Source organism: Onychostruthus taczanowskii, unplaced genomic scaffold, assembly GCF_017590055.1.
Source record: "Onychostruthus taczanowskii isolate IOZ18803 unplaced genomic scaffold, ASM1759005v1 scaffold36, whole genome shotgun sequence".
Taxonomy (NCBI): domain Eukaryota; kingdom Metazoa; phylum Chordata; class Aves; order Passeriformes; family Passeridae; genus Onychostruthus; species Onychostruthus taczanowskii.
Window position 1 is genome coordinate 445,626 of NW_024501015.1, and position 26,121 is coordinate 471,746.

General features: G+C 38.6%; 1 protein-coding gene across 4 annotated transcripts; it reads right to left on the minus strand.

Moving 5' to 3' along the window:
- Positions 1 to 24,798, minus strand: TRA2A (transformer 2 alpha homolog). Of its 4 annotated transcripts, XM_041411399.1 has the most exons (9): positions 24,535 to 24,798; positions 15,539 to 15,672; positions 13,817 to 13,982; positions 11,212 to 11,400; positions 2,928 to 3,043; positions 2,408 to 2,467; positions 1,953 to 2,060; positions 1,175 to 1,242; positions 1 to 995 (listed from the first exon to the last, which is right to left on the minus strand). In XM_041411399.1, the coding sequence occupies exons 1-9, from the start codon at positions 24,568 to 24,570 to the stop codon at positions 985 to 987; spliced, it is 888 nt and encodes a 295-aa protein (XP_041267333.1). In that variant the 5' UTR covers positions 24,571 to 24,798; the 3' UTR covers positions 1 to 984. The 4 variants fall into 4 exon arrangements, with proteins under 4 accessions (XP_041267333.1, XP_041267332.1, XP_041267330.1 ...); XM_041411398.1 differs by lacking the exon at positions 1,953 to 2,060 and having other exon boundaries at positions 2,360 to 2,467; positions 13,817 to 13,976; XM_041411396.1 differs by lacking the exon at positions 1,953 to 2,060 and having other exon boundaries at positions 2,360 to 2,464.
- Positions 24,799 to 26,121: the final 1,323 nt, after the last annotated feature.

A 26,121-nucleotide genomic window follows, 5' to 3' on the forward strand; every position in this document is an offset into this window, starting at 1 on the left:
TCAGTGGACTTAACTTTTATTGAGGGAAAAAAAGGTTTACATGTAGCTATAGGTTTTTCTATCTATACTTCCAGAAGTTCAAAAAGGACTGGAAACAAAACTTGCTCCATCATTATTTTAATACCAAAAAGTTGGCCATCTTTTATTTCATGAACAGCAAATTATATAACTAATTGCTATGTTCAATAAATATTTTTTCTCCTGCACCAATTAAGGGGAAATATTCAATGAAGTACCACAAAGACTCCAGAAATTTAACAATTTTAATTTCAACTGTTATCCACTGTGTAGCAATCCAGAAACTTTTTTCTATAAAACACACAGCCTTAATTTCGAGTGTACAAGGATCTATTCTCCCAGTCAGTCAAATACCAAACTCTGATCTAGCTCAAATAGTCTACTTTCAAAGCAACTACTTGACAAAAAAAAAAAAAAAAAAAAAAAATTAAAAAATCCTCTGGTTCATGACTATCTAAGCAAATTCATCATTACAGAAAAGACTCAAAAGTCATTACTTGTTTATCAAAGTAATAGGTAAACATTTTAACAGAAAGATTAACAAGTTACTTGGAAATGCAGGTTTATGTTAAAGTATCCGAGTGTGTATACTACATATGACATGCAAGCTTTAAAAATATCAATGTTCTCTTCTGATTAGTCAGGAGTCCAACTGTTTTAGAAATAAAATAGGAATGACTTCCAAAATGTATCAGCACTTTGGGGTTCTCTATTTTTTTGCTCAAGATGTTTTACTACACAAAAACTACAACAATTACAATATTTAAGAGTATTACAATAAGAAGGGATGGAAAATGGGAATACTTCAACTGAAAATATGTATATCCTAAATGAACCAAAGACTTTTCAAAAGAAAGAGCTGGAAGGAGGACAAGAAAGGGAAGATGGAAGGGAAAGCAGTAGGGATGCTAAAGATCTGAACTTTGTATTTAAAAATCAAGTCCTCAACTGTAACTCTTCTGATCTTCAGTAGCGCCCTGGAAAACACAAAAGATGACACAATTACTAATTACACAATCATGAACTAACTGTACACATTATCTCAACTTAACTGTGCCCAGCTTTTTTTGCTTTCACATTCAGAATCCTCACTGATCAATTCATATAACAATGTTTGTGTCAGCCAGATTCTGTTTATTCACTTGTATTTACTTACTTGGACTATAGGAACGGGATCTTGATCGCGATCGGTATCGACTATAATAAGGCGATGGTGATCGTCTCCTTTAAAGGAAATTAAAAAAGAAACCAAACAACATCCATTATGAAAGAAGCCTTATTCACATCACTTCTACAGAACAGAACCACTTCCTTAGCACTGAAAGACTTGGCCTGCATGAATGATTTCTGCTTTATTTGGCTGTGGCTTATGGTTACTTAACAAATGCTTTTATATTTCTCTATTTGATGTATTTAAAGTCTAAGATATTCGCAGACAAAGAATTTAATAAACTCTCACTAGCCTTACAAACACATGAAGTGCTTTTCCAGATGCCTACAATTCTTGTTGAACAACATTCTCTGAAACCAGATAACTTTCAAAACAGCAAGATGGTTATGAAATGTCAAGCATTAAAAATCCCATCTACAAATAATCCCTTTTTAAACAGCAGTGTGTATCAGCTGTCCCTGGTTCTATATACAGCATAGAAAAATGAGTTCCCTTTTTATCTGTCCACTTGATTCCTGGGATACATGCTCTACACCTCCTTCACATAGCAAAATTAACCCCTTGCCCCACAGAAAAACCACGTTACATAAACACTGAAGATTCTGACTACTTCAATCCCATAAAACCTAAAGGGAATGAGGCTCTAACACATAACAGGCATGCATGCAGAATATTGCTACAAACTGAATAATATGTTTTATCATCTAACTTTCCAACAAATCAACAAATCCACTGTTACAGAAATGAAATAAAGATAAGGTACCTGTATCTGTAGTCATATTCTTCGTATCTGTCATATCCTCTGTCGTACCCCCTATCATAATATGAGTCCCGGCGACGACCCGCTCCACCGCCACCACCTCCTCCACTGCTATTAGGGGAAAAGAAAAAACCAAAAACAAAACCCCCTTTATATATCTAGTCTTCATCTTGAGTTAAATCATTAGATACAAAGTAAATATAAATTATTTTAAATCTTTTTTTAAAGTAGTCTTGTTGTAAGTCAGACACCTAAGACTGTATCACAAAAATAGTAAAGGGAATGAGGCTCTAACACATAACAGGCATGCATGCAGAATATTGCTACAAACTGAATAATATGTTTTATCATCTAACTTTCCAACAAATCAACAAATCCACTGTTACAGAAATGAAATAAAGATAAGGTACCTGTATCTGTAGTCATATTCTTCGTATCTGTCATATCCTCTGTCGTACCCCCTATCATAATATGAGTCCCGGCGACGACCCGCTCCACCGCCACCACCTCCTCCACTGCTATTAGGGGAAAAGAAAAAACCAAAAACAAAACCCCCTTTATATATCTAGTCTTCATCTTGAGTTAAATCATTAGATACAAAGTAAATATAAATTATTTTAAATCTTTTTTTAAAGTAGTCTTGTTGTAAGTATGACACCTAAGACTGTATCACAAAAATAGACAAAATGTTTAAATAAAAACACCTTCAAAATTCCCAGAACAATGAAGGATTTGACCCTAATTCTCAACAAAATCAAAGGCAAATGGGCACCTTAGTATTTCAACAGGCTAAGGATAAATTAATTGATCATGCTAGGTATTATTTTTTATTAACAGGTCCTTCAATATTTTTATAAATAAAGATACAATAAACAACAGTAGGATTTAAAAGTGTACGTGAACCACAGTACTGCATTCTTTATGCTAGTAATTTCTTCAACCAGAATCCAGCATTCAGTTTAAATCCACTGAACTTACTGTGTTGGTCTGCCCATGTAGATGCCTGGGGTGGGTGTATGTGCTCTTTTGGTGATTGAATAATCCACTCGAATCCTCCTGCCATCCAGCTCCATGCCATTTGCATGCTCCATCGCCTGCAGGAGAGACAAGGAACAGGGATGTGAAATCCGCAACCACTGGTAACTATGGAAGGCTATGTACAAACACATTATTTTCCACCAGAAAAACAAGCCCGGAACTTGTCTTGTTTAGACTGGTTACTAGTGCCCCACTGTGGCGACTGGCTCATCTCCTGTCCCCATGCCTGTCTGCCGGTGGTGTTACAGGACTGCACTGGGGCGCCGAACTAATGCGACTCTCAATCCCTTCTTAAGGGAGCACAGGCTAACCACTAACACTGCCACTCTCCCTAGACTTTATCTTCTACCCATCTGAAAGGTAAACTGAAAGTCAAACCAGCTTTTTTCTGAAAACTGCATCCTTCCTACCGCCGTCTCTGACCCAGAGGGGACGGGCGGATTCAAAAGCTGTGCAAAACAGTGGCTTCCTGTAGGGTGCACATGGCCGGATTACTGCTCGTCGGCTGCCATTTCATGCTCTCCCAGCCTCCTGCCATCTCCCTTACAAGGACCTACTTCAGCAGAGCTTAGTAAAATGGCGGGTTCAGCCTACATGGATACCTAATTACAACCTTCCTCCCCACTCCCTCTCACAATAGCAGCTCGCTTAAGTGATACACACAAGGGTCTGCGCTCAGACGCCCGTGCCTTCAGAACTGCCCGCAGCCCCTGCGCGCACTCGCTGGGTGTTCCAGCCCCAGCTTCTCCACTCTGAGAATCAATACAATGGCCTTTCACAAACTCAAACCATCAAAGTAAGTTATTCAAAGGAGCACAATGTACTTTTGAGATTCACAGTCATTCAAAAGTAACCTAAAAACCCAAACCCCAACAAATCCACAACGGTTCATTTTAACAGCTAATGATGGACTTTCAAGGATTTTTTTGAAAATATGCTTTTTGAATTTTAATAGCTTTTGTTTTCTGCTAGAGAATCCCTAAAATACCAATACACACTACTTACTTCTCAACACTAAGCACAACACTTAGTCCAATACACATTATTTTAATTTTTCATGTCTGGAGAAGAGACACTCTTACAATCTTGAGTTAAAGAACACAGCCACCTTGCTATTTTTTTATCTGCAAAACACAATACACAACTTCAAAACATGAAGGTGGCTCTAAGCAGAGAAATTTTTTTTCTTCTTTTTAATAATGAAACATTTGTTCAAAAATCTCAGCGCTAACAAGAGCCTTACTGAACTTACATACAAATCGTAAAGGAGATACAGAAACCTGATATCCATATGATTTAACTGTTGTGTCCAAACTGGAGGTGACTGATGATCATGGATGAATTTATTGAGCGTGAGTTTGTATTTTAGTAATGCTGTTTGTGTCCATACTATATCGCCACCTAGTGATTTGTGTTCCTGTACAAAACTAACCACATTTAGCCAACTGCAAGGCAAGCAAAGAGCACTCCCAGTCTTTCGACATACACTCAGGTACATTTTGTGACTAAAACACATTCCTCAGCTTTAGCCTTCTAGCCTTGACATCTTTTTTTTTTTTTCCCCCACAAGGATGATGTAAATGAAAATAAATCTGTGCATGCATCCTAGGAAAGTATGTGTGCACAAGCCTAACAATGAAGGCTGTAAATATCTGGCTAAAAAATTACCTTCATGATGAAACACACCTTTCTGGAAATGCAGCAAGTTAAATTGTAAGAAATTTTCTGCTGCATGGCATTTTCAATTCCAGTCAACAACTTACAGAATAATAAGCTTAGCTGACAAGAAGCCACCTCAAATCCAGAACATCTGGCATGTTTGTCTTATTTAGTTACGCCAACAAACACCTCTTCCAGAGGAAGAATTCTTTGACAGAGGGAGCAGTATAGAGAAGATCAACATACCAGTAAGAGAAATGAAGAATTAATTTTGAGAGTTGCCTGTTTGTTTTAGAAATACCAGGAAATGTATTACATTTCAGTGGATAAAGATCACGGTTAGCAGACTGCACAGAACTCCTGACACCCTGGTCATAATTTCTAATGTCCTACCAAATATTAAAACATTTTATTTTAAGAGCTGTCAGGAATAATTGCCAACTAAAATTTTGTAAAATAGAGAACATCTTTAATAGATAGACAAAAACAACAAAGCCTCTTATAGTTCTGACTGCATCCCCAAACACAGGAAAGCCAAAATCTACAACAATTAATAGCATGGATCATTCACATTCAGTAATTAGCAACTGGAAATTGCTTCTAAAGAGAAGATTCTCCGCACCACTCTTAACTTCACACCTCAGGTCATTGAAGCAAAGTACTTAAGCTGACATTTTTAGGTAAGGACTGCTGCAAGATGACAAAAAGCTCTCTCTGAAAACCTGTGTTCATGTAACTGATAAACAGCATTTATTTTGTATGAAGGCCGTAAAAATATTTAAGTGATCCTAATCACTGGCAATTCTGTGCTTTATTTAAAGCTAAAGTAGTTTACAAGAAAATTTTGGATTTTACAGTCTAACTGCATGCCATATTGAAAACAAATTTCAGTTTCCTTTTCTTGATGGTTTTGGGTATGCATGACTGCCGTGTTAAGAATATTTAAGTGTCAAAGAGAAAAAATTGCAAATTCTCTCTAAAAATGCTGAAGACATTCTCAAATACTGTTTAAGATGATGAAATGAAACTTTAAGAAGAAAAAAATCAAGTAATATTGGGTTTAAGACACACAGCGCCCTCTTAGGAGTCTTTAACAATCAACAATCTATTTTTATTGCAGCCTGGATTATTTTTCAAATATCTGAATGCCATTAAAAGACTTGCATGGCTTTTGCAAGAGGACAGTAAGCAAGAACACAGCATTCCTATAAACATACAATAACAATTCTAGTAGCAAATTCTATGGAAAACTTGATTTTTGTAGGCTAGAATATACACCTATATGTTTGCAGTCAGAAAACAGAACTAGGACTGGGAATGGCATAGGTTCAATCTTGGATCAAGTTTTTAAAATTTTGGGGTTTTAAACCTTCAGCAGACTATCCATAATAAGAAAACTGATTATCTATAAGGTGTTAGTTTGAGAAAATGAGCAGTTCCTGCACTACAGTGTCATCTCCAGTGGCTCAAAAAAGTCAGAAAGCAATAAATTTAAGAAAGATTTCAATGTCATTTGATATTTAATGCAGTATGTAATGTTTTCTGCATGTATGACCAATTAGGCAGATAGAGTAAAAAGTTTGGAAACACAACTTTTAATTAAATGCATAAACTTACATGGGTGGCTGGTATTAGTTAATCTGAGAATTCACTAAAAAAATTAAAGACTTTCAGTCTGGATAACTATTTCAATAACTTTCCATCACTACAAAGTTAGACACATAGAGACTGAATATGCCTAAACAGTCAAGCACAAGCAGTTTATATTGTGACTTATTTTGAAAATGTGTTCTCACAATTTAAAAATAACTGCACAAGGTACTGCCTTTTCTTTTCCTCACTGCAGTTTTTGGGGTTTCTTTGTTAGTTTTTTACCAGAAGTTCTCTACTGCATTTAACGACGCTGAGAAAAACATCATCTCCATTCCATCACAGGTACAGCAAGGGATGAAAGACACAATGGATTAAATTCCCCCCCCTCCAGTAATTGATTACTCATTCAGTTCTGGATTTACTGAGGACAACTGAAAAAAATTCTGAAAAAAATCCCAAACTGATGGAATTAATAAAGAAACTCATCTTTTTACACTTGCTGCAGTCTGCCAAGCTCAATTCAAGTGTCCATTTCACTTTTGAACAACATTCATTTTACATTCTCTAGTCTGAGATTTCAATGATTATGTTTAAACATATACAATTATGACCTTCAGCATTGATTGATTCAATGTATTATCTTTAAAGCATACTTTAGAGCTTCAGAGTCAAGAAATACAGGATTTTAGAGAACCAGAATGAAGAACTGGATGTCCCTGCAAGTATTAGCAATTCCATGGTATTTCAGATTTTCCAGAAGTCTGTAACTTGTAATTCCAAACATTTGAGACGTTCTAGTGCTCTTTTCTGGTATATCAGGGGTTGTTTTTGATACCATGAACAATACTTAAACATTTCTTCAACAAGCCATGGGAGTTTTGTTCAATAACATTGGTTCTAAGCAAGTCTGCTTGCACCACAGATTATATGTTTTTCAAGCTGAACTAATAAAGTCCATTATTATTTTGGTCTTTGGCAATTAAATGATGTTACTGGTTTGTGTTGATTGTTAATCAACAGCACTTAAGAAAACGGTTCTGGAAAGATACTCAAAACTTTTTGAAGAACAACATCTAACTAGCATTAGAAAATTCCATATTGCCAACAGCTGCTGTAGCTGATGCTTCTTAGATGAGTTCCTCCTACAGACAGTACATTCACAGTAGCCTCAGTTTAAACAACTAACACTTCACAGTCTGAGCTACTGAAAAGTTGGTTTAGCAGCATATGACATCCCTGGTAACTGTAGTAAGAACCACGCCGCTAGAACAGCCAGCACTTTTCACTCATGATTATCTCAATTTACTGTTAAGTAAGACCCTGACACAATCAATTCCTCCCCCATCAACCTTATTTTTTTCTCATCCTAGTACATAGAAGTTTGTAATCCTCTTAAACACAGGAGGAATATCCTTATGTGATGGGCTGATAAATATCCTCTATAATTTAGTGAAAACATTGCAAAACAACATTACAACGCTGGCTGCATGCCAGTGTTGCCAATACTGAGAACTAGGTAACAGAGTGTGAGAAACGAGTCTTGAACAGATGTTTACAGATATTGCCCTTTGCATGTTGCACATGCAAAGGACTTGCACATTCTGAGGACTTGGAAAAGAGTGGCCAAGACAAAACACTGCACCACCCAAGGCAAAAAAGCAGCACCAAGTATTTTTAAAAACCCAACAACTTCTTGAAATAAAACAACTTCACAATAAATGAAACCCACTATACCCATTCTAAAAACAGGTACATAATGACAGAAGCTTCTCAAACAGGTTTTCAACAAGCTGAAAGACAAGAACACTGGCCCAGCAAATCCTCAGGTTTCCATACAATCATTAGACATTCAACAGTTGTTTCCTAGACACCCATCAGTCCTTGACATTTACTGTCTGCTATCACACTTTGAACTAAAGACAGTGTCCATGAGCATCTTCAGTAAGGATCAAAACCTAAGAATTCAAACGAGTGTTATTTTGCAAACACTGTACCACTGCAATAAAAGACATCTGATGGAAAAGGAACCTTCTGTCTGATCATGAAGTTTCATCTTAACCTTGGCAGAGTTTCAAACAGAATAGAACATATCCTACAAGAAATCTCCTGGACTGGACACATGCTTTGAAAACTTCTTTCTCAGTCCTGTTATATTGGAATGTCTGAAGCTACTGTGATGCTTTGGCAGCTTCTCTGTGTAGTAGTTATCAAAAGCTAAGCTTCTGTTCCTCTTTATAATAAAGATGCTCATGAACAGCTACCAACAAGGCTGCTATGGTGTCACAAGCTGAAATTCTGAAATTCTAAAACAGTTTAAGTAAAATGCCCATTCTGTATTTTTAGGACACTGAGAAGTATCACCTTTAAGAAATGCTATTTTACATTGTCTTTGGTGCTCCAATACATTGATTTAGTTGACAACTTAAAATGTCTTTACCACCATATGGACACTGCACAACTTGGTTTCAAAATCAAGACTCATAGCAACATTTTAACTAGTTCAATAAATGATCCAGTTTGTAAAAGTGGTAACAGGGATGACAACCTGAGGGATTTTACCTGCCCAAGAATCCACGCACAACTGACAGTGATTAATCTTTAAGTTAAGAAAGTTTAAATATAACTACTCACAAATAATTTGATGTAAAATTTTAGTATTAGCTGTATTTCAGAGCATGTCTGCTGAGAAGCTTCCCTATGCTAGCCCTCCTGAAGGGCAATAGTAAAGACTATGAAAAATCCACCTTTTTCTCTAGAGTTCTACTCTCATTTAATCCATCTTTCTTTAAAAGGGCCGGAATTTAGTTCAACATACCAGCTTATTATTTAGATGTTTAGGATATTGGAGGTTTGGGATTCTGGTTACTGTTTTTGGTTGGCTGGAGTTTTTGAAATTACTCTTTTTTTCAGAGGAGTTAATTATTCAGAACAGAAGTAATTCAAGTATCATTGCTTTTATACACACGCAATCTTTCAGACTATCTTCCACATACAGAATTTCTAAGTTTCCTTCAGTGTTCTCCTACAGGGCCTGTCACAAAATTTCACACCTACAGCTATCTGTCTATGTACCTATATTTATATATCTCCCCTTTTACTACACCAGCTGCCACTTATTGCCATCTTCACATCTGTCCTCAAGGCTCATGAAATAAGTAAAATAAACAAGCTTTGCTTCTGTCCTTCTTGCCAAAGTATTTCAGTTATTTGAATTCCAGGTGTTGGGAGAGTTTGCATCCTTTCCCCCTCTTCAGGCACCAATCCATTGGAGAAAAGAAAAATGGGTTTAATTACATTCCAAATTATTTCAGTTCCTGCTTAAGGCCCTAATCTTTACTTCTGTATTTCCGAATGGAAGTAACATCCCTTTTTGTTTTCCTTTGCATTCCAGTTTCATAGCATCTGCCAAACAGCTTTATACTAAATGAATTACTTCATGCTATTTACACAGAACATTTTAAGAAATGCATGGTATCACACATGACCATTGCCCGTGGCAACCAGAGAAAAAACCTACCTCTAAAGACATATGAAGCTGCAAAACAGACAAGACTGGTATATGAATGTGCCAAGGAATACTGTGCAAATATTTCAGATGTGAAATGTTTTACAAAACAGCCACTTTTTTGGCTGTTTCAAAATCCCAACATATTCAGTGTGCAAAGAAATACAAAGCCAGAAGTTAGAACAGAGCAGGCCATTAAAGACAGATGGATATACAGCTATCCACCCCATTAACCTCTCTACCAGCCTCTCCAACTGAGACTGCAGGAGAATACAGAAGGGACACTAAAGGAAGTTTTGTGTCCTTTTACTTACCTCTATAACTTGCAATAACCACACATATATACATCTACAAGACTACTCTTCCCATAAACGGATTCTCAGTTGGATCATACCAGAAGTCAAACACAAGAACTTAGTTCAGTCAAGTAATCCAAATAAAAGTTTTTTCTTTTAAATATCATCAAGTAGCATCAGCATTCTTATTTTTCAGCTCCTGATAGGTTCCAGAGCTGTCATCCTCCCTGCCTTCAATACTAAATGATCTATAAAGAGAGGAGTCGCATTTAGTATCTCCTTATAAATAAAACTTAGCAAATGCACACAGCACATCTGCCCAAACCTATTAATCCATAAACAAGATGAAGTCTGTGACTCTGTCTTAAAGAAAGAGATGCACACAATGCAGGCTTAAAGATTATTTTAGAGGGTGTCTTTACTTTTAATAGCAACTTTATCTATGAATTTCAGTATATGTGGTAAAGTTCACGGTATCATTACAGGGGTAAAAAAACTACTGCTTATTGTAGATTGTGGTGAATCATAACACAGGCTGCTGTTCATATTCTTTGATTCTCTCCTTACAGATCAATTATACTAACAACTCAGTCTAACTATTAACAGCTATCTGTTAAACAACCAGGAAAGCAATGGACCAAGGCACAAATCAAGACAAGCCCCACTCTTTTTCAAATGTACAATGACATGCCTAAAAGGGGGGAAAATACACAGGGAATCTCCAGGCAAGGCACAAATCAAGACAAACCCCACTCTTTCAAATGTACAATGACATGCCTAAAAGGGGGGAAAATACACAGGGAATCTCCAGAATTTTCATCCAGAAAACAACTTAAAACTTTAACTTCCAAAATGTTTCAAAAATACTTTCGACATAGGAGCATTAAAGATTTGCATTTTGAAGTAACAGATTAAAATCGAAGTCCAGTGCTTATTGGCGATTTAATACAGACAGCTTATGCTCAAAATCTGCCCATGCACCTGAACACTGAACTCAAATGCTTCATTTGTTTAGAAGTGCTGCATTGCTTGAACAAAGCATTTAAAATTAATCTCAGTGTGAGAATCTGCACGTGAATACACACTCAAAAACTTGTCTTTTTTTACAGGCAGTTAAAGAAGATAATGCATCAAGAGCACACCTGAAAAAAGTAGCAAAGCATGCATTTACCTCTTTAGAGTCATCAATTCTCTCAAAATACACGAAAGCAAATCCTCTTGAGCGCCCAGTCCGTTGATCGTAAACCACATTGACACCAGTCAGAGGCCCGTAACGCGAGAAGACTTCACGCAAATCTCTCTCAGTAGTGTACAAACTGAGACCAAACACTCCAAGACAGGTATTGGGATCTGGATTAGCCTGGTAACACAAATGTTCAACTCCAATTAATTTTCTGTTTTAAAAAAAGCAAAAATTGAATATTCTTATAGCAAAAAATTATAATTATAAAAAATTTAATCTGAAGAAAACTAAACAGGTAATACACAGTTTAACACTTTTAACAGTTACCATTCTAATTGTAAGATTGTTTCAAAAAGCAACTACTTTCAATGGGTTTAATTTTAGAAAAAAGACCAAGACAAATTTCTCATATTGGTAAAAAACTCAGTTGACAAAATTTAGCATTCTGATTTACAAAAAAGCTACAGAACAGGAGTAACCCATGCTATTAGTATTTCATACTGAAGTTACCAACAAGAGGCAGGCACCACACACAAACCTGTGCTGAGAACAGGCCGGCCAGCCTGAACTCCCACCTTCAGCCCTTTTGCATGGTCATCACAGGCACTAGAGTGCACACTGCCTCCAGCTGCCCACACTACATGTGAGCACTTGAGCTCCTAAGCACAGACAACTTAACTATAATCTACCTTCTACTGAAACTTCCTCCACCTCAGCATTTCCTATCCAATATACTGAAAGTCAATATTTACACTTGTCAGTTAATCTTTCCACTTGTAAACTGGATGAAAGGCACCCGATTCTTTCATCTAGAAAGCAGCAAGTGTTGAAGGCCAGTTCTGTGAAACTGTAATCCAAAAGCACGCATATTTCTTTAGCACAAAACTCTTCAATCTCTATCATGATGTGGGATACTTAATAAATTTCACTTCAACTGGACAAAGTCAAATATGTAATAGCACAAGGCACAAGTTCTCTTTTAGGTTCAAAATTTCTTTACATGCCAGAGAATTCGTATCTAATGTCAAATCCTCTGCAGGAATTATTTTGATCAAAATCAACCTATTTTTCAGTTAGGTCTCTGGCACCTCTAATACGAGATGCAGCAATTTAAAACACCAGCAACAAGCAAAGAGATTGAATGTTTCTGCCAAAATAACAAGTGGAAGCTGACACAGCTGAAATTTTTATTTCAGTTTCAGCTAAGTCGTCTATGCATAACAGTTTATGTCCCAGAGCCTGCTTTTCAGCGTCATTCAAACACTGAAAAGGTTTAGATCGTCTGTCATATTTTTTTCAGCACATTTGTTCAGGAACCTATTGTGAAAATAAGATGCCTGCACTATTCATCTATTTGAAGTTCCTTTCTTTCCATTTGTCAAAATTCAAACTTCTGTTTTAAGATACAAATATTCTGCAATTCCTCACTATAGCTGAAGACCACAAGACCTGGCAGTTTGTAACTGAAAAGTTTTAATTATATACATCAAGATATGTAATTTTTACTCCATATTTCAATGGCACTGGCAACTGCACTAATTTTATTACTGAAATCCTGTAAGTACAATGAAATTTGTCTTTTGAATAATTGTTTCAGGTGAATTCCTCCACACATCCATACCTGTTCCATGTTTTTAACATCCCTCTTACACTTAAACCTTGTTAGTTTTTTCGAAGCAAGAGAATACTGAGATCAGTCTGCAGACCCTAAGAGCCAAGTGACAACTACATCACCACTGGAAGGTCTAAACTGATTGTGGAGGACTAGAGGGCAGCTTCTGTATTAGGTTTTTGTACTGCCTCCCATCAACCTAGTATGCAAGCTCTCTCTACAAAAAGTGGCAAAATTGCTTTCCAATTTTCAACCCCAACCATTCTGCTGTTACAAAGAAGGCCACTGGGAGCAATCTCAGAATGACAAGATTAGCATTTTGGATTTTGGCTAGTGTAGCTATACTTCCTCCTGCTCATACAGAGACATTTCTCATTATATTTTGAAAGACTTACTGTGCCACCTTTTCACAACTGTAAGTTTTTCTAGTCTACTATTAAGATTTACTTATTACCTAATAACACAACGCTTTACTTCAAGGTAAACCAAATTAAATAATCAGAAGCACAAAATCACAAGCAACCTTCAACATATGCTCTACAAGCAAATAAACACTTGGGAATTTCCTTCTGTGGATCCCTATGTCAATCTTATCAATACTTGCAGGTTGCCAGCACACACAGATGTGGTCTCATTTTTGTAAAGGTTACATACACTTTTTTTTAACAAAAAAAGAATCAGAACAGCTCAACTTCCAGAGCTGACTGAAGCTGACATGTCACCATACGTGCACATGCTGACTTGCAATAGAATGTTTTTCAATTAAATTCTACAACTTCCCTGCCAGTTAGCTGCAGGCTCAAGAAGTAAGCGCTCAGCTGTAAGGACAGATTGCTCCACACACAACACCCACTCCCACACAATTCCTGTACCCTCCAGTGACAAAACAGCAGGTCAAACTCAGCCTGCAGGTAAGCTGGACTACACTGATACAAGCAGCAATTGTTTTGTCGATACTCAGCCTTTTTGATCATGACATACTCTGCTGCCAGTGTGCCTTCTCCTGTTGGACATGGGAGAATGACTACGGCTCCTGCGACGACGGTATTCTGGTGTGTATGACCTGCTTCGAGAACGTCTCCTATGGGAATGAGAATGGGATCTGGAACGAGTGTAACGTCTGTGCGAATGCCTTCTGGACCTGGATCTTCGACAAAGAGAAAGCCTTCAGTCAGGTCAAATGCATATGGTCATAATTTATTGAAATGTAAACAGTACATTTTCTAGAGAAAAATCTTTTTTTAGATGGTGTCTACAGCATTAAACCCATTAAGCTTTTTCTACTTTGCACACCTAAAGATTGCATGGATCTCTAATCACCTGCTCGGTAGGACCACTTTTAACTCTTGGAGAGTACTTCTGGCATACACTAAGGATTGTATTCAGAACAGTTTTCAGGAATTTCAGAGTTTAAACTTGCATCAGCTTGGCTGCTTATTTAACTAACAACTACACAGTGACACAGAAACTAGATGTGCCACACTGCAAAATACTGTTTTGACTGAAAAATTGAAATATCTGGCAGGACTACAGTGCTGCAATATCTACAGGCAAAGATTGTCTAGGCATGAAAATTACTCCACACAAAAATAAAGCAAATCCCAACATCTGCTCTACTACTCAAAACTCTTCCTTGCAAATGTCTTGCTGATAATAACCTGTTTAAAACAGGTAGGTAATAATCATCTGGCTAAACATTTCAAGAAGAGAACCTGTAACATTAATAGAACTTTGGCAGTTCAGAGCACGGCAAATCTTTCAGCTGCTCTGGAACAAAGTGTATAAATAGAGAAGACGTATTACTGATCTCTCCCAAGAACTAGGAAGGAGAAACAACATGAGACTATTCCTCTTTCCGCTCTAGTGCTACAAATGCTGTTTCCTGGTTTCTCCTATGGTTGTTGAAGAAACATTCAGTAGCTCTCCCCATTTTCATCAACATGTTGCTAAAAGGGAACACAGAAGATGGGCAGAACAAACCAGGTAATATTTATGGTGTACGTAGAGAAAAAAGCCTGACACATTTCTCTTCTGATCCATGAAAGCTCCATCAGACCTGAAAGCTATAAAGCTTTACCTCCACACATCCATACTTGGGGGTAGAGAAGGAAAGAGAAGACGTGCAGCACTGAAAAATTAATTTAAATCTTACAACTCTCATAAATAAAGAACCTATCCACACCCAATTTAAGATGTAGTTTTTGATTATATTTTTAAAGCCTCCAATGAAAGAATGTCAGGAACATTCACAAACACTGTTTTCCAGTATTTCCAACAGTTAGACAACTTACTCTTTTTGTCTAACCCTGATGCTTTGCACCCAGTCTCACTTGACTTTTTTTTTTTTTTGTTTTTCCCTTTAAAGGAAAGGTCCACACAAGAATTCCTCCATAAACAATTTCAGAAGAAGGAAGCAGGAGCTTCACAAAATTGAAACGCAATCCATTCTCTCTCTTCTGGACGAGAGAAACCCATATATTTCAGCAGTGATTTCTACATTACTACTTTTATAGTATTTCCTCTATTCATACCCATGAAATCATTTCCCAACTTTGTCCACCTATATGAGCACAAACAGGCAAATTAACTGTTAATACATCCCAAAAAGTTTGTAATTTTTACAACAGGTAAAAATAAACTTCATCAACCTACCAAAATACCAGCAGTAACACTCAGCTGACATGAATAACTTTCTGAACATACCTTGATTTTGATCTTGACCTAGAGTGCGACTCAGAATGTTTGGAAGCCCTCGATGGACTGCGAGATCCTGACCTGCTCTCTGATTTTACGCGAGCAGGACTCCCAGCTGGAGATTTTGACTGGGAGCGAGACTCCTAACAAAAAAGATAGTATTAAAAATGGTATTGGTTGTGTAAATGCCTAACTCCTAACATTTAAAGTACAGTAATTCTATTATATTGATTGCTCCTGGAAAACAAATGGTTAGACAATACCCTCCAAAAAATTTCATTTTGCTAACCCACTGTTAATATTGTATGCTTGCCTCAAATAGGTCCCTGCTTGAACCAGATCACCAATTCTCTATTAACTAAGTAATCATGCAAATTCATCTACAACTTGATCATACAGACACTGGAACATAAACCATACATTTACTTAACCTAGGACCCATTCATTCTTCCAGATTCTTTTAATTCTACTTCACTCTTGCTTTCTACTTTTCTTCATTCTTCATTGAGTTTTTCATTTTTCATACTTCGTGTATTCTTCCCCAATTCAAACAATTCATTATAGCCTTAAAAAAATATTCAAGTGCTTCTATCTGACCAATCTTCTGTTCAATTTTTTCCCCCATTCAATTTTAATTTTCTGATCTTTAATACTTTTCATTAGCCTTCTTTTATCTTGATTTATCTTCCACATTCTTGGAAAAAACTCTTCAATTTCTTCACGAACATTAACCTTAATGGAAAAAGAACATTTAGTATATTTAAGCACGTGGGGATTATAAAACTCTGCTGGAGTTCAGATGTTATCTACCAAATTGAAAAGCCAGCAGGTAAAGTGCAAGAAACTATTTTATAAAACAACTTTTTAAAAAAATATCTTTAAAACTGTATAAGTGTCTATGTTCTAACAATAAGCTTACTGAGTTCTCAGTGTTTTACTGTATTTGCAAAGCTACCCTCCTCCCCTCTGAGATTTTGTTTTGTAAGATACATAGATACACTAAAAACTAATTAGCACAAATATACTGAAGTGTTGATATCAGTGATTCCCCCCCGCTAAAATAATAACTATGCGCTTCCAATATTAAATATCCCAAATTTTACTCCTCCAGATTACTAACACATTAAATTCAACAGAATGGCCCAAGATTTCCAGTCAAAACCTATCTATGCACATACTTACTTGCATAATACATGCACATAGGTATAAGCAACATAAATTATTATTCTTCCTACTTTTTCTTCCTCATTGTTATCCTGTTTTCCTTATATAATCCATATAAACTAAGATGTAGAACCGTACAGTTAAAGCAATCCAATAGAAGTAAAAACAGGAGGGGTTTTTTTCTTGCATGGTAAGGCACACAAGAGAAAAACTAGGAAAACAAGCAAACAAAGAGCAGGTTAGGATTTCCTCACATATTATAGTGTACAGCATTTCTAGGGAGCTTAGCTATAAAACCCCTACAGAACAGTATGCTATATACATTTGTAACTTTACGAAATACTTAATGAAAAAATGCATACCAAGTTCACCTCCCCAAGGTGTCACATTTCATGTTTATTTGCATGATTTCTTCTCCTGACCGTCCTCACAATTTTTTCCTCTTTCTTACTCTACCTATATCCAGTTTCTTTCGCAGTTAAAATTCTTCACTACCTTGGGCTGGAGTTCTTTTTCAAAGGATGCTGTCTTCATATTTCAAGACAGTAAATTCACCAGAAATGGAACCTGAGAAGCCCCTTCCTAACAACTACCGCAGGCACACTACTGTTCCCCTTTACCACAATAAAAAGGACAAAGGACTCATGGAGCATGTCACCTACCAGGATGATAGCCTGCCAAACTTTAACAATGAAGGCCAAATTCAAAGCTTGGCTGTCAACGGCGGACCATGTAACCCTTATGAAGATGGCTATGTACTGAGCTAACCACAGGACTTCACTGAAATCAATTATGAACATGCCCTTAAGTATTACCAAATTTGGTGGTTTAACATTTGAAATTCACTGTTTGCAATAAAGAAAAATTTCTCTTATAACCACTAACATGATTTTTTATCACCTCGCCTCTTCGTACTCTTCAATGTCTGACAGCCGCTTCAATTCTTCTCTTTATAACTCATCACTTGCAACAATTGCCAATTTCTCTGGGAACTATTTGTATTTCTCTCCCAGTCAAAATGATCAGTAATAAAGAAAAACATTCAAAGTTACATCAGATTTAGAAAACACCCTTCAATAAAAAGGCACCCTCCTCAGACACTCCTTCTTCATAAGGATACTGCATTGTCCATATTTTTTACATCTGAAAGATCAATTCTTGAACGAGAACTCTGGAAACTTGAACAAAGGCAACCCCCATCCCACCCCTCAGTCCTGCACAATCTAGAAGTGTTGGGAGGTGCCAAAAATACCATGGACACAATTGCTCCCATACAATGTAGAAGTCAGCTTAGTGTTCTTAGCTATTCAACTGAAGCATCTTACAATACCACCCATAGAGTCTTTAATAAAATCAGCTATGACACCAAAACTACATAAAGTAAACAAAAGCAAATATTACATAATTAGATATAGTTGAATATAGTTTGATATAGTTTGGAAGTCTGAGACCCTTACGGGCTGTATTCACAAACACACAACTTGAAAACTACAGTGACACAGGGGACCATGTAAATTCTTCGAGGTGTCAAACGTCCTCCACCAAGTAACTGTGGATGTGAACTGCGGCTGAAGAGAGATTACCCGACAGCAGCTGCACGCGGTCACTGGCAACCAATTACATCTCATCTCGTAATCAACATAGCTCACCTAGCTACAACTCCTACAATGCTTCTGAAGGAGACTAAGAGAATCACGATAACCTCCAAAAGTTTGAGGACTTAAGGACAATGCTGAAAAAGTGCCTCGTAATATTTATATCAGCAAAACGACAGGCAGGGATTAAGGGATTCAGAGCTTCAAGGAATCACAAAGAGATTTAAAAGAATTTTTCTTCTCTGCTTACCACTATAATTAAACAATTAGCAAGCTGTATATTAGTCTACATCACAGGCCAACCCAATTGTTCTTCATTAACTACTTATATCCATTCTGCAATATGTATGACAAAAGTCCTCAACACTTAGTATGTAATCTTTAACATAAGAAACCAGACAACTCTACTACTCCAAAGCACTAAAATGCCTTAATTTTGTACCAGTCTTAAAGCAACCTATGCATTCTCATCTTAGCTCTGTTATTACCACAGAAACTAAATATTGTGTAGGAGAGAAAAGACTAAAATTGCACTTTGGATCCTCAGCACTTTCTAATCTTTCTGTTCTAAAGATCCATAGTCATGTAAGGGCCACAGATGAGACTCAGTTAAACTCAGCTCCTCATCCCACCAGCTTCCTACAGTACAGTACCTATCTTAATGCCTTGGGCTTCATTATGCAGCTGTCCAGTCACTACTTTCACCCTTACAAACTTGCAGGCAGATAATTCACTATCCCCATGGCAAACTATCTAGATTTGCTGCCACTAGAGTCTGCAGGAAAAGAAACAGAGCTTTTCAAGATTCTTCAGGTAAGACTTCCCTTTCAAAAGACATCCTGCATTTGCCAATAACACTTTTCCCAGGAAACACCTCTCCCCAAAACACCAAAAAACCCACCCCCACAAAAAACCCCATACACCCTCCCCCCTGCCAATAACAATTACAAAAACCCAACTCGGTTGTAACAGTGTGCTTCTTTAGAGTAAGATGTAAGTGGTTTCCTCAAACACACACCAGGAAATGGGACTAATGATTCACCACGAATTGCAACTTGGAGCCAAAATCGTAGACAAACAATAAATCTAAGGTTTCAGCTTCAGTTACTGATTGTCTGGATAAAATACACAACTAGAAGCATTTAAAGAGAGTTCTGAGGAATATTTTTTAATCCTTCTTACTGTCCTTTATCCCAGGAAGTAACAAACCGAAGTGATACAGAAAGGATCTCTCCTCCACCCCCATTACTCCACAATCATATAAACCCAGACACTGAACAACTATCAGCAACTTTGGATGATCCATCTGAGCCAGGCATCAGTCAGTCCACATATGTCATCTATCCTGGTAAAACAGTTTAACTGGTCAAAAAGTTCTCTCACTTAAATTCCTTGCATTTTATGAAAGAAATACTACTTTCCAATGCAATTACTATTTTAAAAGCATTTAAAACACTTTTATGCAGAGGAGAATTGCAGAAGTCTTGAAGAAGCATTCTTTCCATTTTCCAGCCATCAAGAGAAGGTAGGATAAAGAACATGGGGGGATCCACAACAAACAAAACAAACAACTGACCAACCAACCAACACCTTTATCAAACCAACCACACAAAACAAAACAATCCCATGTTCTTTCACACTACTCTTCTGTCCTGAACTTGTCATGCCTCACCCTAACTCTCACCTTACAATTTCAGAGTATGACTGAAAAGGCTATCAAAATTTAGAGTGAGATGCTAACTAAAAATAAGGACGTAAGTTTAAACTCAGCTTTCTATAGCAAAGCATGGGAAATTAAAAAAAAAAATCCCTAACATTAAATCACAAATTTCAGGTGAAATTCATTTGACCTGGAGTGAAAAAAAAGGACAGGACAAGTGGTCTAGCAATACCATTTCCAAAAATCTTATTAAAAATTCCTACCCAAACTAGAAAAATAAATTAAGTCAAACTCTATTAAAAGGGGACAAAAAATATAAGCAGTCAAAAAAGCTACATGAATTTAGCAGCAGCCCACATTCGCCGGATAGAACTGTTAAGCTAGCAACATCTCACTTATGAGGACAAGATTACTTTTTGGCAGGGATCTACCGACTTTACTTGAAACTCAAAAGAGAAGTTAAACCCTTTTTGCTTCATACTGCGATGTGTCACCATACTAAAAAAAAAATTGGATCCCTTAATTAGGTAATCGTCTATAAATATGACAATAGTACACATAATAAGCTTCATTATAAAAAGCGTCTTTTAAGTTGTTATCTAGAAGACCTGGATATTTTAAAAGTTACTAAAATAACCAAACTTTATATATTTCTCAATGATCCCACTTATGAAAAGAAAGAAAAGGTTTCAGCAGTGAACATCTTGAAATTACAAGCTAATCTTCTCACTGAGGCTTAAAACACACCTCTTCAGGGAGGGTTCTGTAGTCATTCCTCTACCCCACATGGAAGACGGTAAAAAGAATTTGTGTTCAAATTGAGCAGTTTTCCCAGCTGACATGGTCCAGAACAATGCAGAATTTATTAAGCTTGATTAAAACAATAAAAATTAAAAATCGGACTCCCAGAAAAACTCTCCCACATTGTCATCAGACACCGCAGGGTGACCACAGCACTCTCCAAGTGAAGGCAGAACCCCTGAGCATTAGCAGTCCATTGTGCTTGTGTTTGAAAAGGTGTGGGAAGCAACATTCCTTCCTTTCCATAGAGGTGGCAGAGTGCCACTGCAGGAGAGGTGGATGGAATACAATAGCAAACAAGCCCTTGGGGTTTTTTTGGTTTTTTTTTTTGCCAAAGAAATCATCTCAAAGTTGTTCAGTTAGGTAATTCTATACGTATCTAAGTATTTTGCATTCAAACTTCATGAAGAAAATATAAAGCACTTTCACAGCTAAACTAACCCAAAAGCCACTTGTGTACCTATAAAATAGGCATGCTTCCTTCAATAGGATGGACCACATGCAAAATCCTGCATTTCTTGAAGTGTATTATTAGATTACACTATTTATTCCCCTATAAGATCCTGCATACTGCTGGTTCATTAGAAGGAAGACAATCAATACAGAGTTGTAAAATGGAATTTTACCTTTGTTCTGATAAAAGGTTTTGCCTATTTAGACAAACAACACATTAATACTGGTAGAAAACGACTGAACTGTTAAGATTGCAGAAATGAATTGTTACCAGAAGCTCAACAGAAAAAAACTGATCAAAGTTTCAAGTGGATCTACTGAAGTGCAGGTTTGTTCAGACTCCCTTCTGTTCATTGCTCTGGGAAACATCTAAAGTTGCACCACAGATTGAACACCAAATAAACAATAGCCCATAAAAAATAATAAAAAATACGAAAGGAAGTAAGAGTTGCCTGCCATCTGACAGACATAAAAGATTTAAAAAGCCTCATTTGTCTAACTGCTCACAAAAAACACTCAATAGTGATAAAATACTTTGATGTTTCCAAAACCAAGTCACTGGATAAGAAGCAGAATTTAAAATATTTTTGTATTCTTAATGTCCATAAACTTAGCTCTAGCACATCCACTGTATTAATAATTCCTCTGTCAATTTCTTTGTATTAAATAACCATGCTTGAGGAGGGGGCTTTCTTAACAGAGAACTTAAGCTTAAGTTGAAACAAAATGGCACAAAACCAGAGCAGATGTTGATTAGCCTGAGCATATTTGATTAACATGTGCTTTAAAAAATAAAAAGTCAATAAAGAAGTGAGTTTAAGAAGGAAAAGCTCTACAATGATTTCACACCCAACACTTTAGAAATAGAAGTTTTAAAGAATGCAAACTAAGAAATTTCATTGAAATTTATTTCCCTCATTACTAATGGCCTGTTCAGGTTAGTCAATATGATCTAAAAACAATAAATTAGAAGTAAAGCACACACAGTATCTTACTGTCGATAAAATTAGCATTTAAAGCAATTCTGCTGATACTCGACTTTCACTAAAGTGTTTTTGGGACAATATGCATTTACACAGATGAAATGTAAAAGGCCTCAAAGTAAACTTAAAACACCCTTACTCTTTCAGCATTCAGTTTATAAAAGCACATCACACTAATTAGCACTTAAACTGACAGGGGGTGGAAGAATTGAAAGGGTACTCAGAATTCTTATTTGTGCCAAATTCCATGAAAACAGGTTCTTTACAAACTTTCTTCCAGTTTCTGCAGTTCTTTCTCCCAGGGACAACTTCTGCTTTACTCTCAGTGCCTGGATGTAGCAAACTGAAGCATCAGGACACTCAGTGCCTGACAGAGTCCTATGCAATTGGGAATAGCAGACTGAACACTACAGCCCCAAAATTATACGTGCTTAATTTTATGCCTGTGAGCACTTTCAGTGGAAATGAAAAATAAAACATTACTCTGAAATATAATTTTTTTTCAAGAATGTTAGTACCATCAAAACAAAGCAGCATTACTGAAGAAAAAAAAAACGAAAAGGCTTACAAATGTTCTTCAGTAGAACCACAAAACCCCCAACTAGGAATCAATCGAGTACCTGCCATTATGCTCAGCTATGCCATACTGATTGAGAATTTTCAGTGTAGCAAGCAAAAACAAACGAAGTTTTCCAAATGAAGACTCAACATAGTCATCAGTTCTTTCCAACAGGTAAATTTTCCATCACACCAAAAAAAAAAAAAAAACCAACTGATAAGCAGAAGTCACAGAAACTGCTACTGCACGACTTTTCAGACTTCATGTTCTCCCAAAACATTTTACTTCTACATTTGGGAGGAGGTGGTGTGCAGAAATGCTGAAATTACAGAGCTGTAACAGCTTTGTAACATAAACAACAGACCCATCAAAGAGCCCAACACCAATGTTCTGACAACTAACCTAACATAACCTCTTTCCTAACAATAACCTATACTGGGAATACAGATAAGAAAATAATCCTAAAAGATATAATTCTTGACTGTAAAATGGGAGATTACTGTCATCATAAAAAAGAGAAAAAACCAACCAAGCATACTCATTGCTCAAGTTTCTGAAACTTAGCTGTTTCCCTTTCAAAGATCTGTTTATTTACCCAATACTACTTAGCTACACAGCCACCTTTTGTCCAAGCAATCAACATACAGGGGCAGGGTTTTACCTTGCGAACAAGCAGCAGCACTTATTGCATACCTAAGTAAAGAACTTGCAGCCTATGGATTTTTTTGTTTTAATCACCACAAAAATGGCAACAATAGTAATGCAAAAGTAATTTGTGGAAGGTAATGCCGTTCTTCCAAGATTTTATTGCTCGTTTCCCCAGACAGTAGCTACATATGTAACTGCAAGGCTGCTGTCACTGGACCATCACAGAGAGTCACCAAGAGGATGCTCAGGTGTTCTTCTAAAGAATTTCTTAAAAGAACAAACAAAAAGAAAACCTCTGCAAAATTAAAAAAAAAAAAAAGTAAATTGTGAGGGAGGAGCACACATTTCGTTCCTGTTTCAAGCAGCTTCTAATTCCTGCTTGACTTGATCATCACTAACAAACAAAAAAAAACCCCAAAAAAACAAAAAAAACCGCCACAAAACCAAAGCCACAAAAACACTGAAAATGGAAGGGACCTGTCACACGTGTGCATGAAAACCCGCAGCCATCAGGGGGAAGACACAGGCCTAACGAGGTTACAAAGCCACAGCAGCTCGTTCGAAGCCTTCAGCTTCACGATCGATGACTTTCAATGGTTTAATAACGACGGCCGGACCTCCCCAGTGGCGGGAGGGGGCTCCCGAGCCAGGACAGACCGCTCACCTCGCACAAAAGGGCGCGGGGTCCCTCCACTCTCGGGCGGGAGGAGGCCTCGGCGGCCCGGCCGGGGGAGCGGGAACGGGCAGGACAGCGACCCCCGGGCCCGGCGGCAACCAGGCGGCTGGGGACCGCGGGAAGGGAACGGAGCAGCGGGGGGAACCCCGGGGCTACAGCAGCGCTGTTTGCACAGGATCAGCCCGCGCTGGCTGGGCAGGGGCCGGGCCGCAGCACCGGGACCCGGCGCCCGCACCCCGCCGGGACCATGGGAGCAGGGAGCGTGTGAGGAGAGACGCGGGCAGCGGAGAGGGACGCGGGTCGTCACCCACGGCCCAGGCAAGCCTCGGGCGCCTGAAGGAGCCATTTTAGAGCCAAGCTGCGCTGCCCCCACCCCCACCAGGCCCGAGGACGCCGAGTGTCGCCACCCGCCGCCCCCGGGTCCGATCCCCCCCTCGACACGGCCCGCGCAGGGGAGGCCACTCACCCTTCCCTCGAAGTTGTTCTCCTCCACGTCGCTCATGTCGGCAGAGTCCTGGCCAAGGGGCTGGGGCGAAAGGGGGACGCTAGTCCCGATTAGCAGCAATAACACCCACGGCCGCTGTTATCGCCACCGTTACCGCTATTACCGCTACTGCCGGCACTATCGCCACAGCCACCTCCCGCCCGCGCCTCCCGCACCGCCGCAAAATGGCGCCGCCGCGGCCGCTCCGTCTGCGCCCGGCACCGCGCTCGGGGCGGGGCCGCGCCCGCCCCTCACAAAGGAGGCGACGAGCGCTGCGGGGAGACCCGCCGCGCATGCGCGCCCCCGCCAGCGCGGGAGCGAGCGCGCTGTCCCCAGACCCGCCCCGGCCCACCAGGTGTGCGGATGTTGCTGCCGAAATGCGGAATATGTAAACAAATCGTCTTAAGAAAGGATGTTCTTTGATGTCTGATATTTGTGAGCTTTCAAGCCTAATGAGTAAGAAGAGAGATTTAATCCCTGAAACAGGCAGCTGTCAAGCAAGCGCTGAGTGATGTCCCGGCGTTAAAAAGACAAATTAGCTGTCGGTGGAATTGCCTTGTCAATGTTCAGGGCTGGACATGTTTCAGTGATATCCGACCTAGGGGAAAGTTAACAAAGCCTGGGAAGAAGGCGTTACCACTGATAGTGGACACAAAGAAGGCAGAATTCACGGGAGAACTCCCATGATAAGGAAGAAACTGCTAAAGACAACTTGACGATGTGCGGAAGCAGCTGACCGGGAAAAACGTAATTCCGGCAGGGGGAGATGTGTGACCGACTCAACAAACCCACCGACCCAAAAGAAGAGAAAGACTGAGCATGCGGGCCAATTAGCATGAGAAGCGAGAGAATAATTACCCAATAGAAGACAGAATACTAACTAGTAAGAGAACGAGGTAACTTGTAGCCAATGAACATTAGCGTCTTTGTTGCTAAAATGTATAGTAGCGAAAAGTTTTGGGAGTCGTCGTGAAGGCTTTGTGGATTTCCCACAGCACCCCTTTCTGCGCAGAGCTGTCCGTAAACCAAACGCTGTGTGTGGACTGGCCTCCTGCACACCGGCTGAAAGGAACTTATTTGAGACAACGCGGGGCAGCGCCGCAGCCCTGCTGCCTCTGCAGCACAAAGCCTTCTCCTCTCGGCTACCAGGACTGCTCCTTCACACCGGGAGAAATCAGCCTTGCTCCTGGGTCGCCTTATCTTCCACCTCCCCAGCACATTCTCTGTGCTCCCGCGGTGCGAGGAAGAACATTTATATGAATTTGTGTGGGTCTGTGCCATCGGGGGTGCTGTGTTATGGCAAGAGGATATTTAATATGCAAGGCTGGGGGGCTGCTTTTATTGTACACACGTGGAGGTAAAGTCACAGGATCCAGTCTTGCATGCTTCTATGAAATAAAGGCCTAAATTTTGACTTGCAATCATGAGAATTGCATTTGTAACCATGGTTTTGTTAAAAGCTTTATCCTTTCTGCTCAGTCACCTCAGAAAGGTTTCCCTGATCCTGTATCCTATGCAGTTTTGGTGCTTCCTCCTCCAGCATGCACCAATAGCTACAGCAGCTGATAC

Coding starts and splice junctions, on each gene's coding strand:
- TRA2A (XM_041411399.1), bottom strand. CDS start 24,570: ATGAGCGACGTGGAGGAGAACAACTTCGAGGGAAGG. Junction 11,401..13,816: donor GAAGGCACACTGGCAGCAGA/GTATGTCATGAT, acceptor TTGTGTTACCAG/GCTAATCCAGATCCCAATAC. Junction 1,243..1,952: donor GAATATGACTACAGATACAG/GTACCTTATCTT, acceptor TTTCCTTTAAAG/GAGACGATCACCATCGCCTT.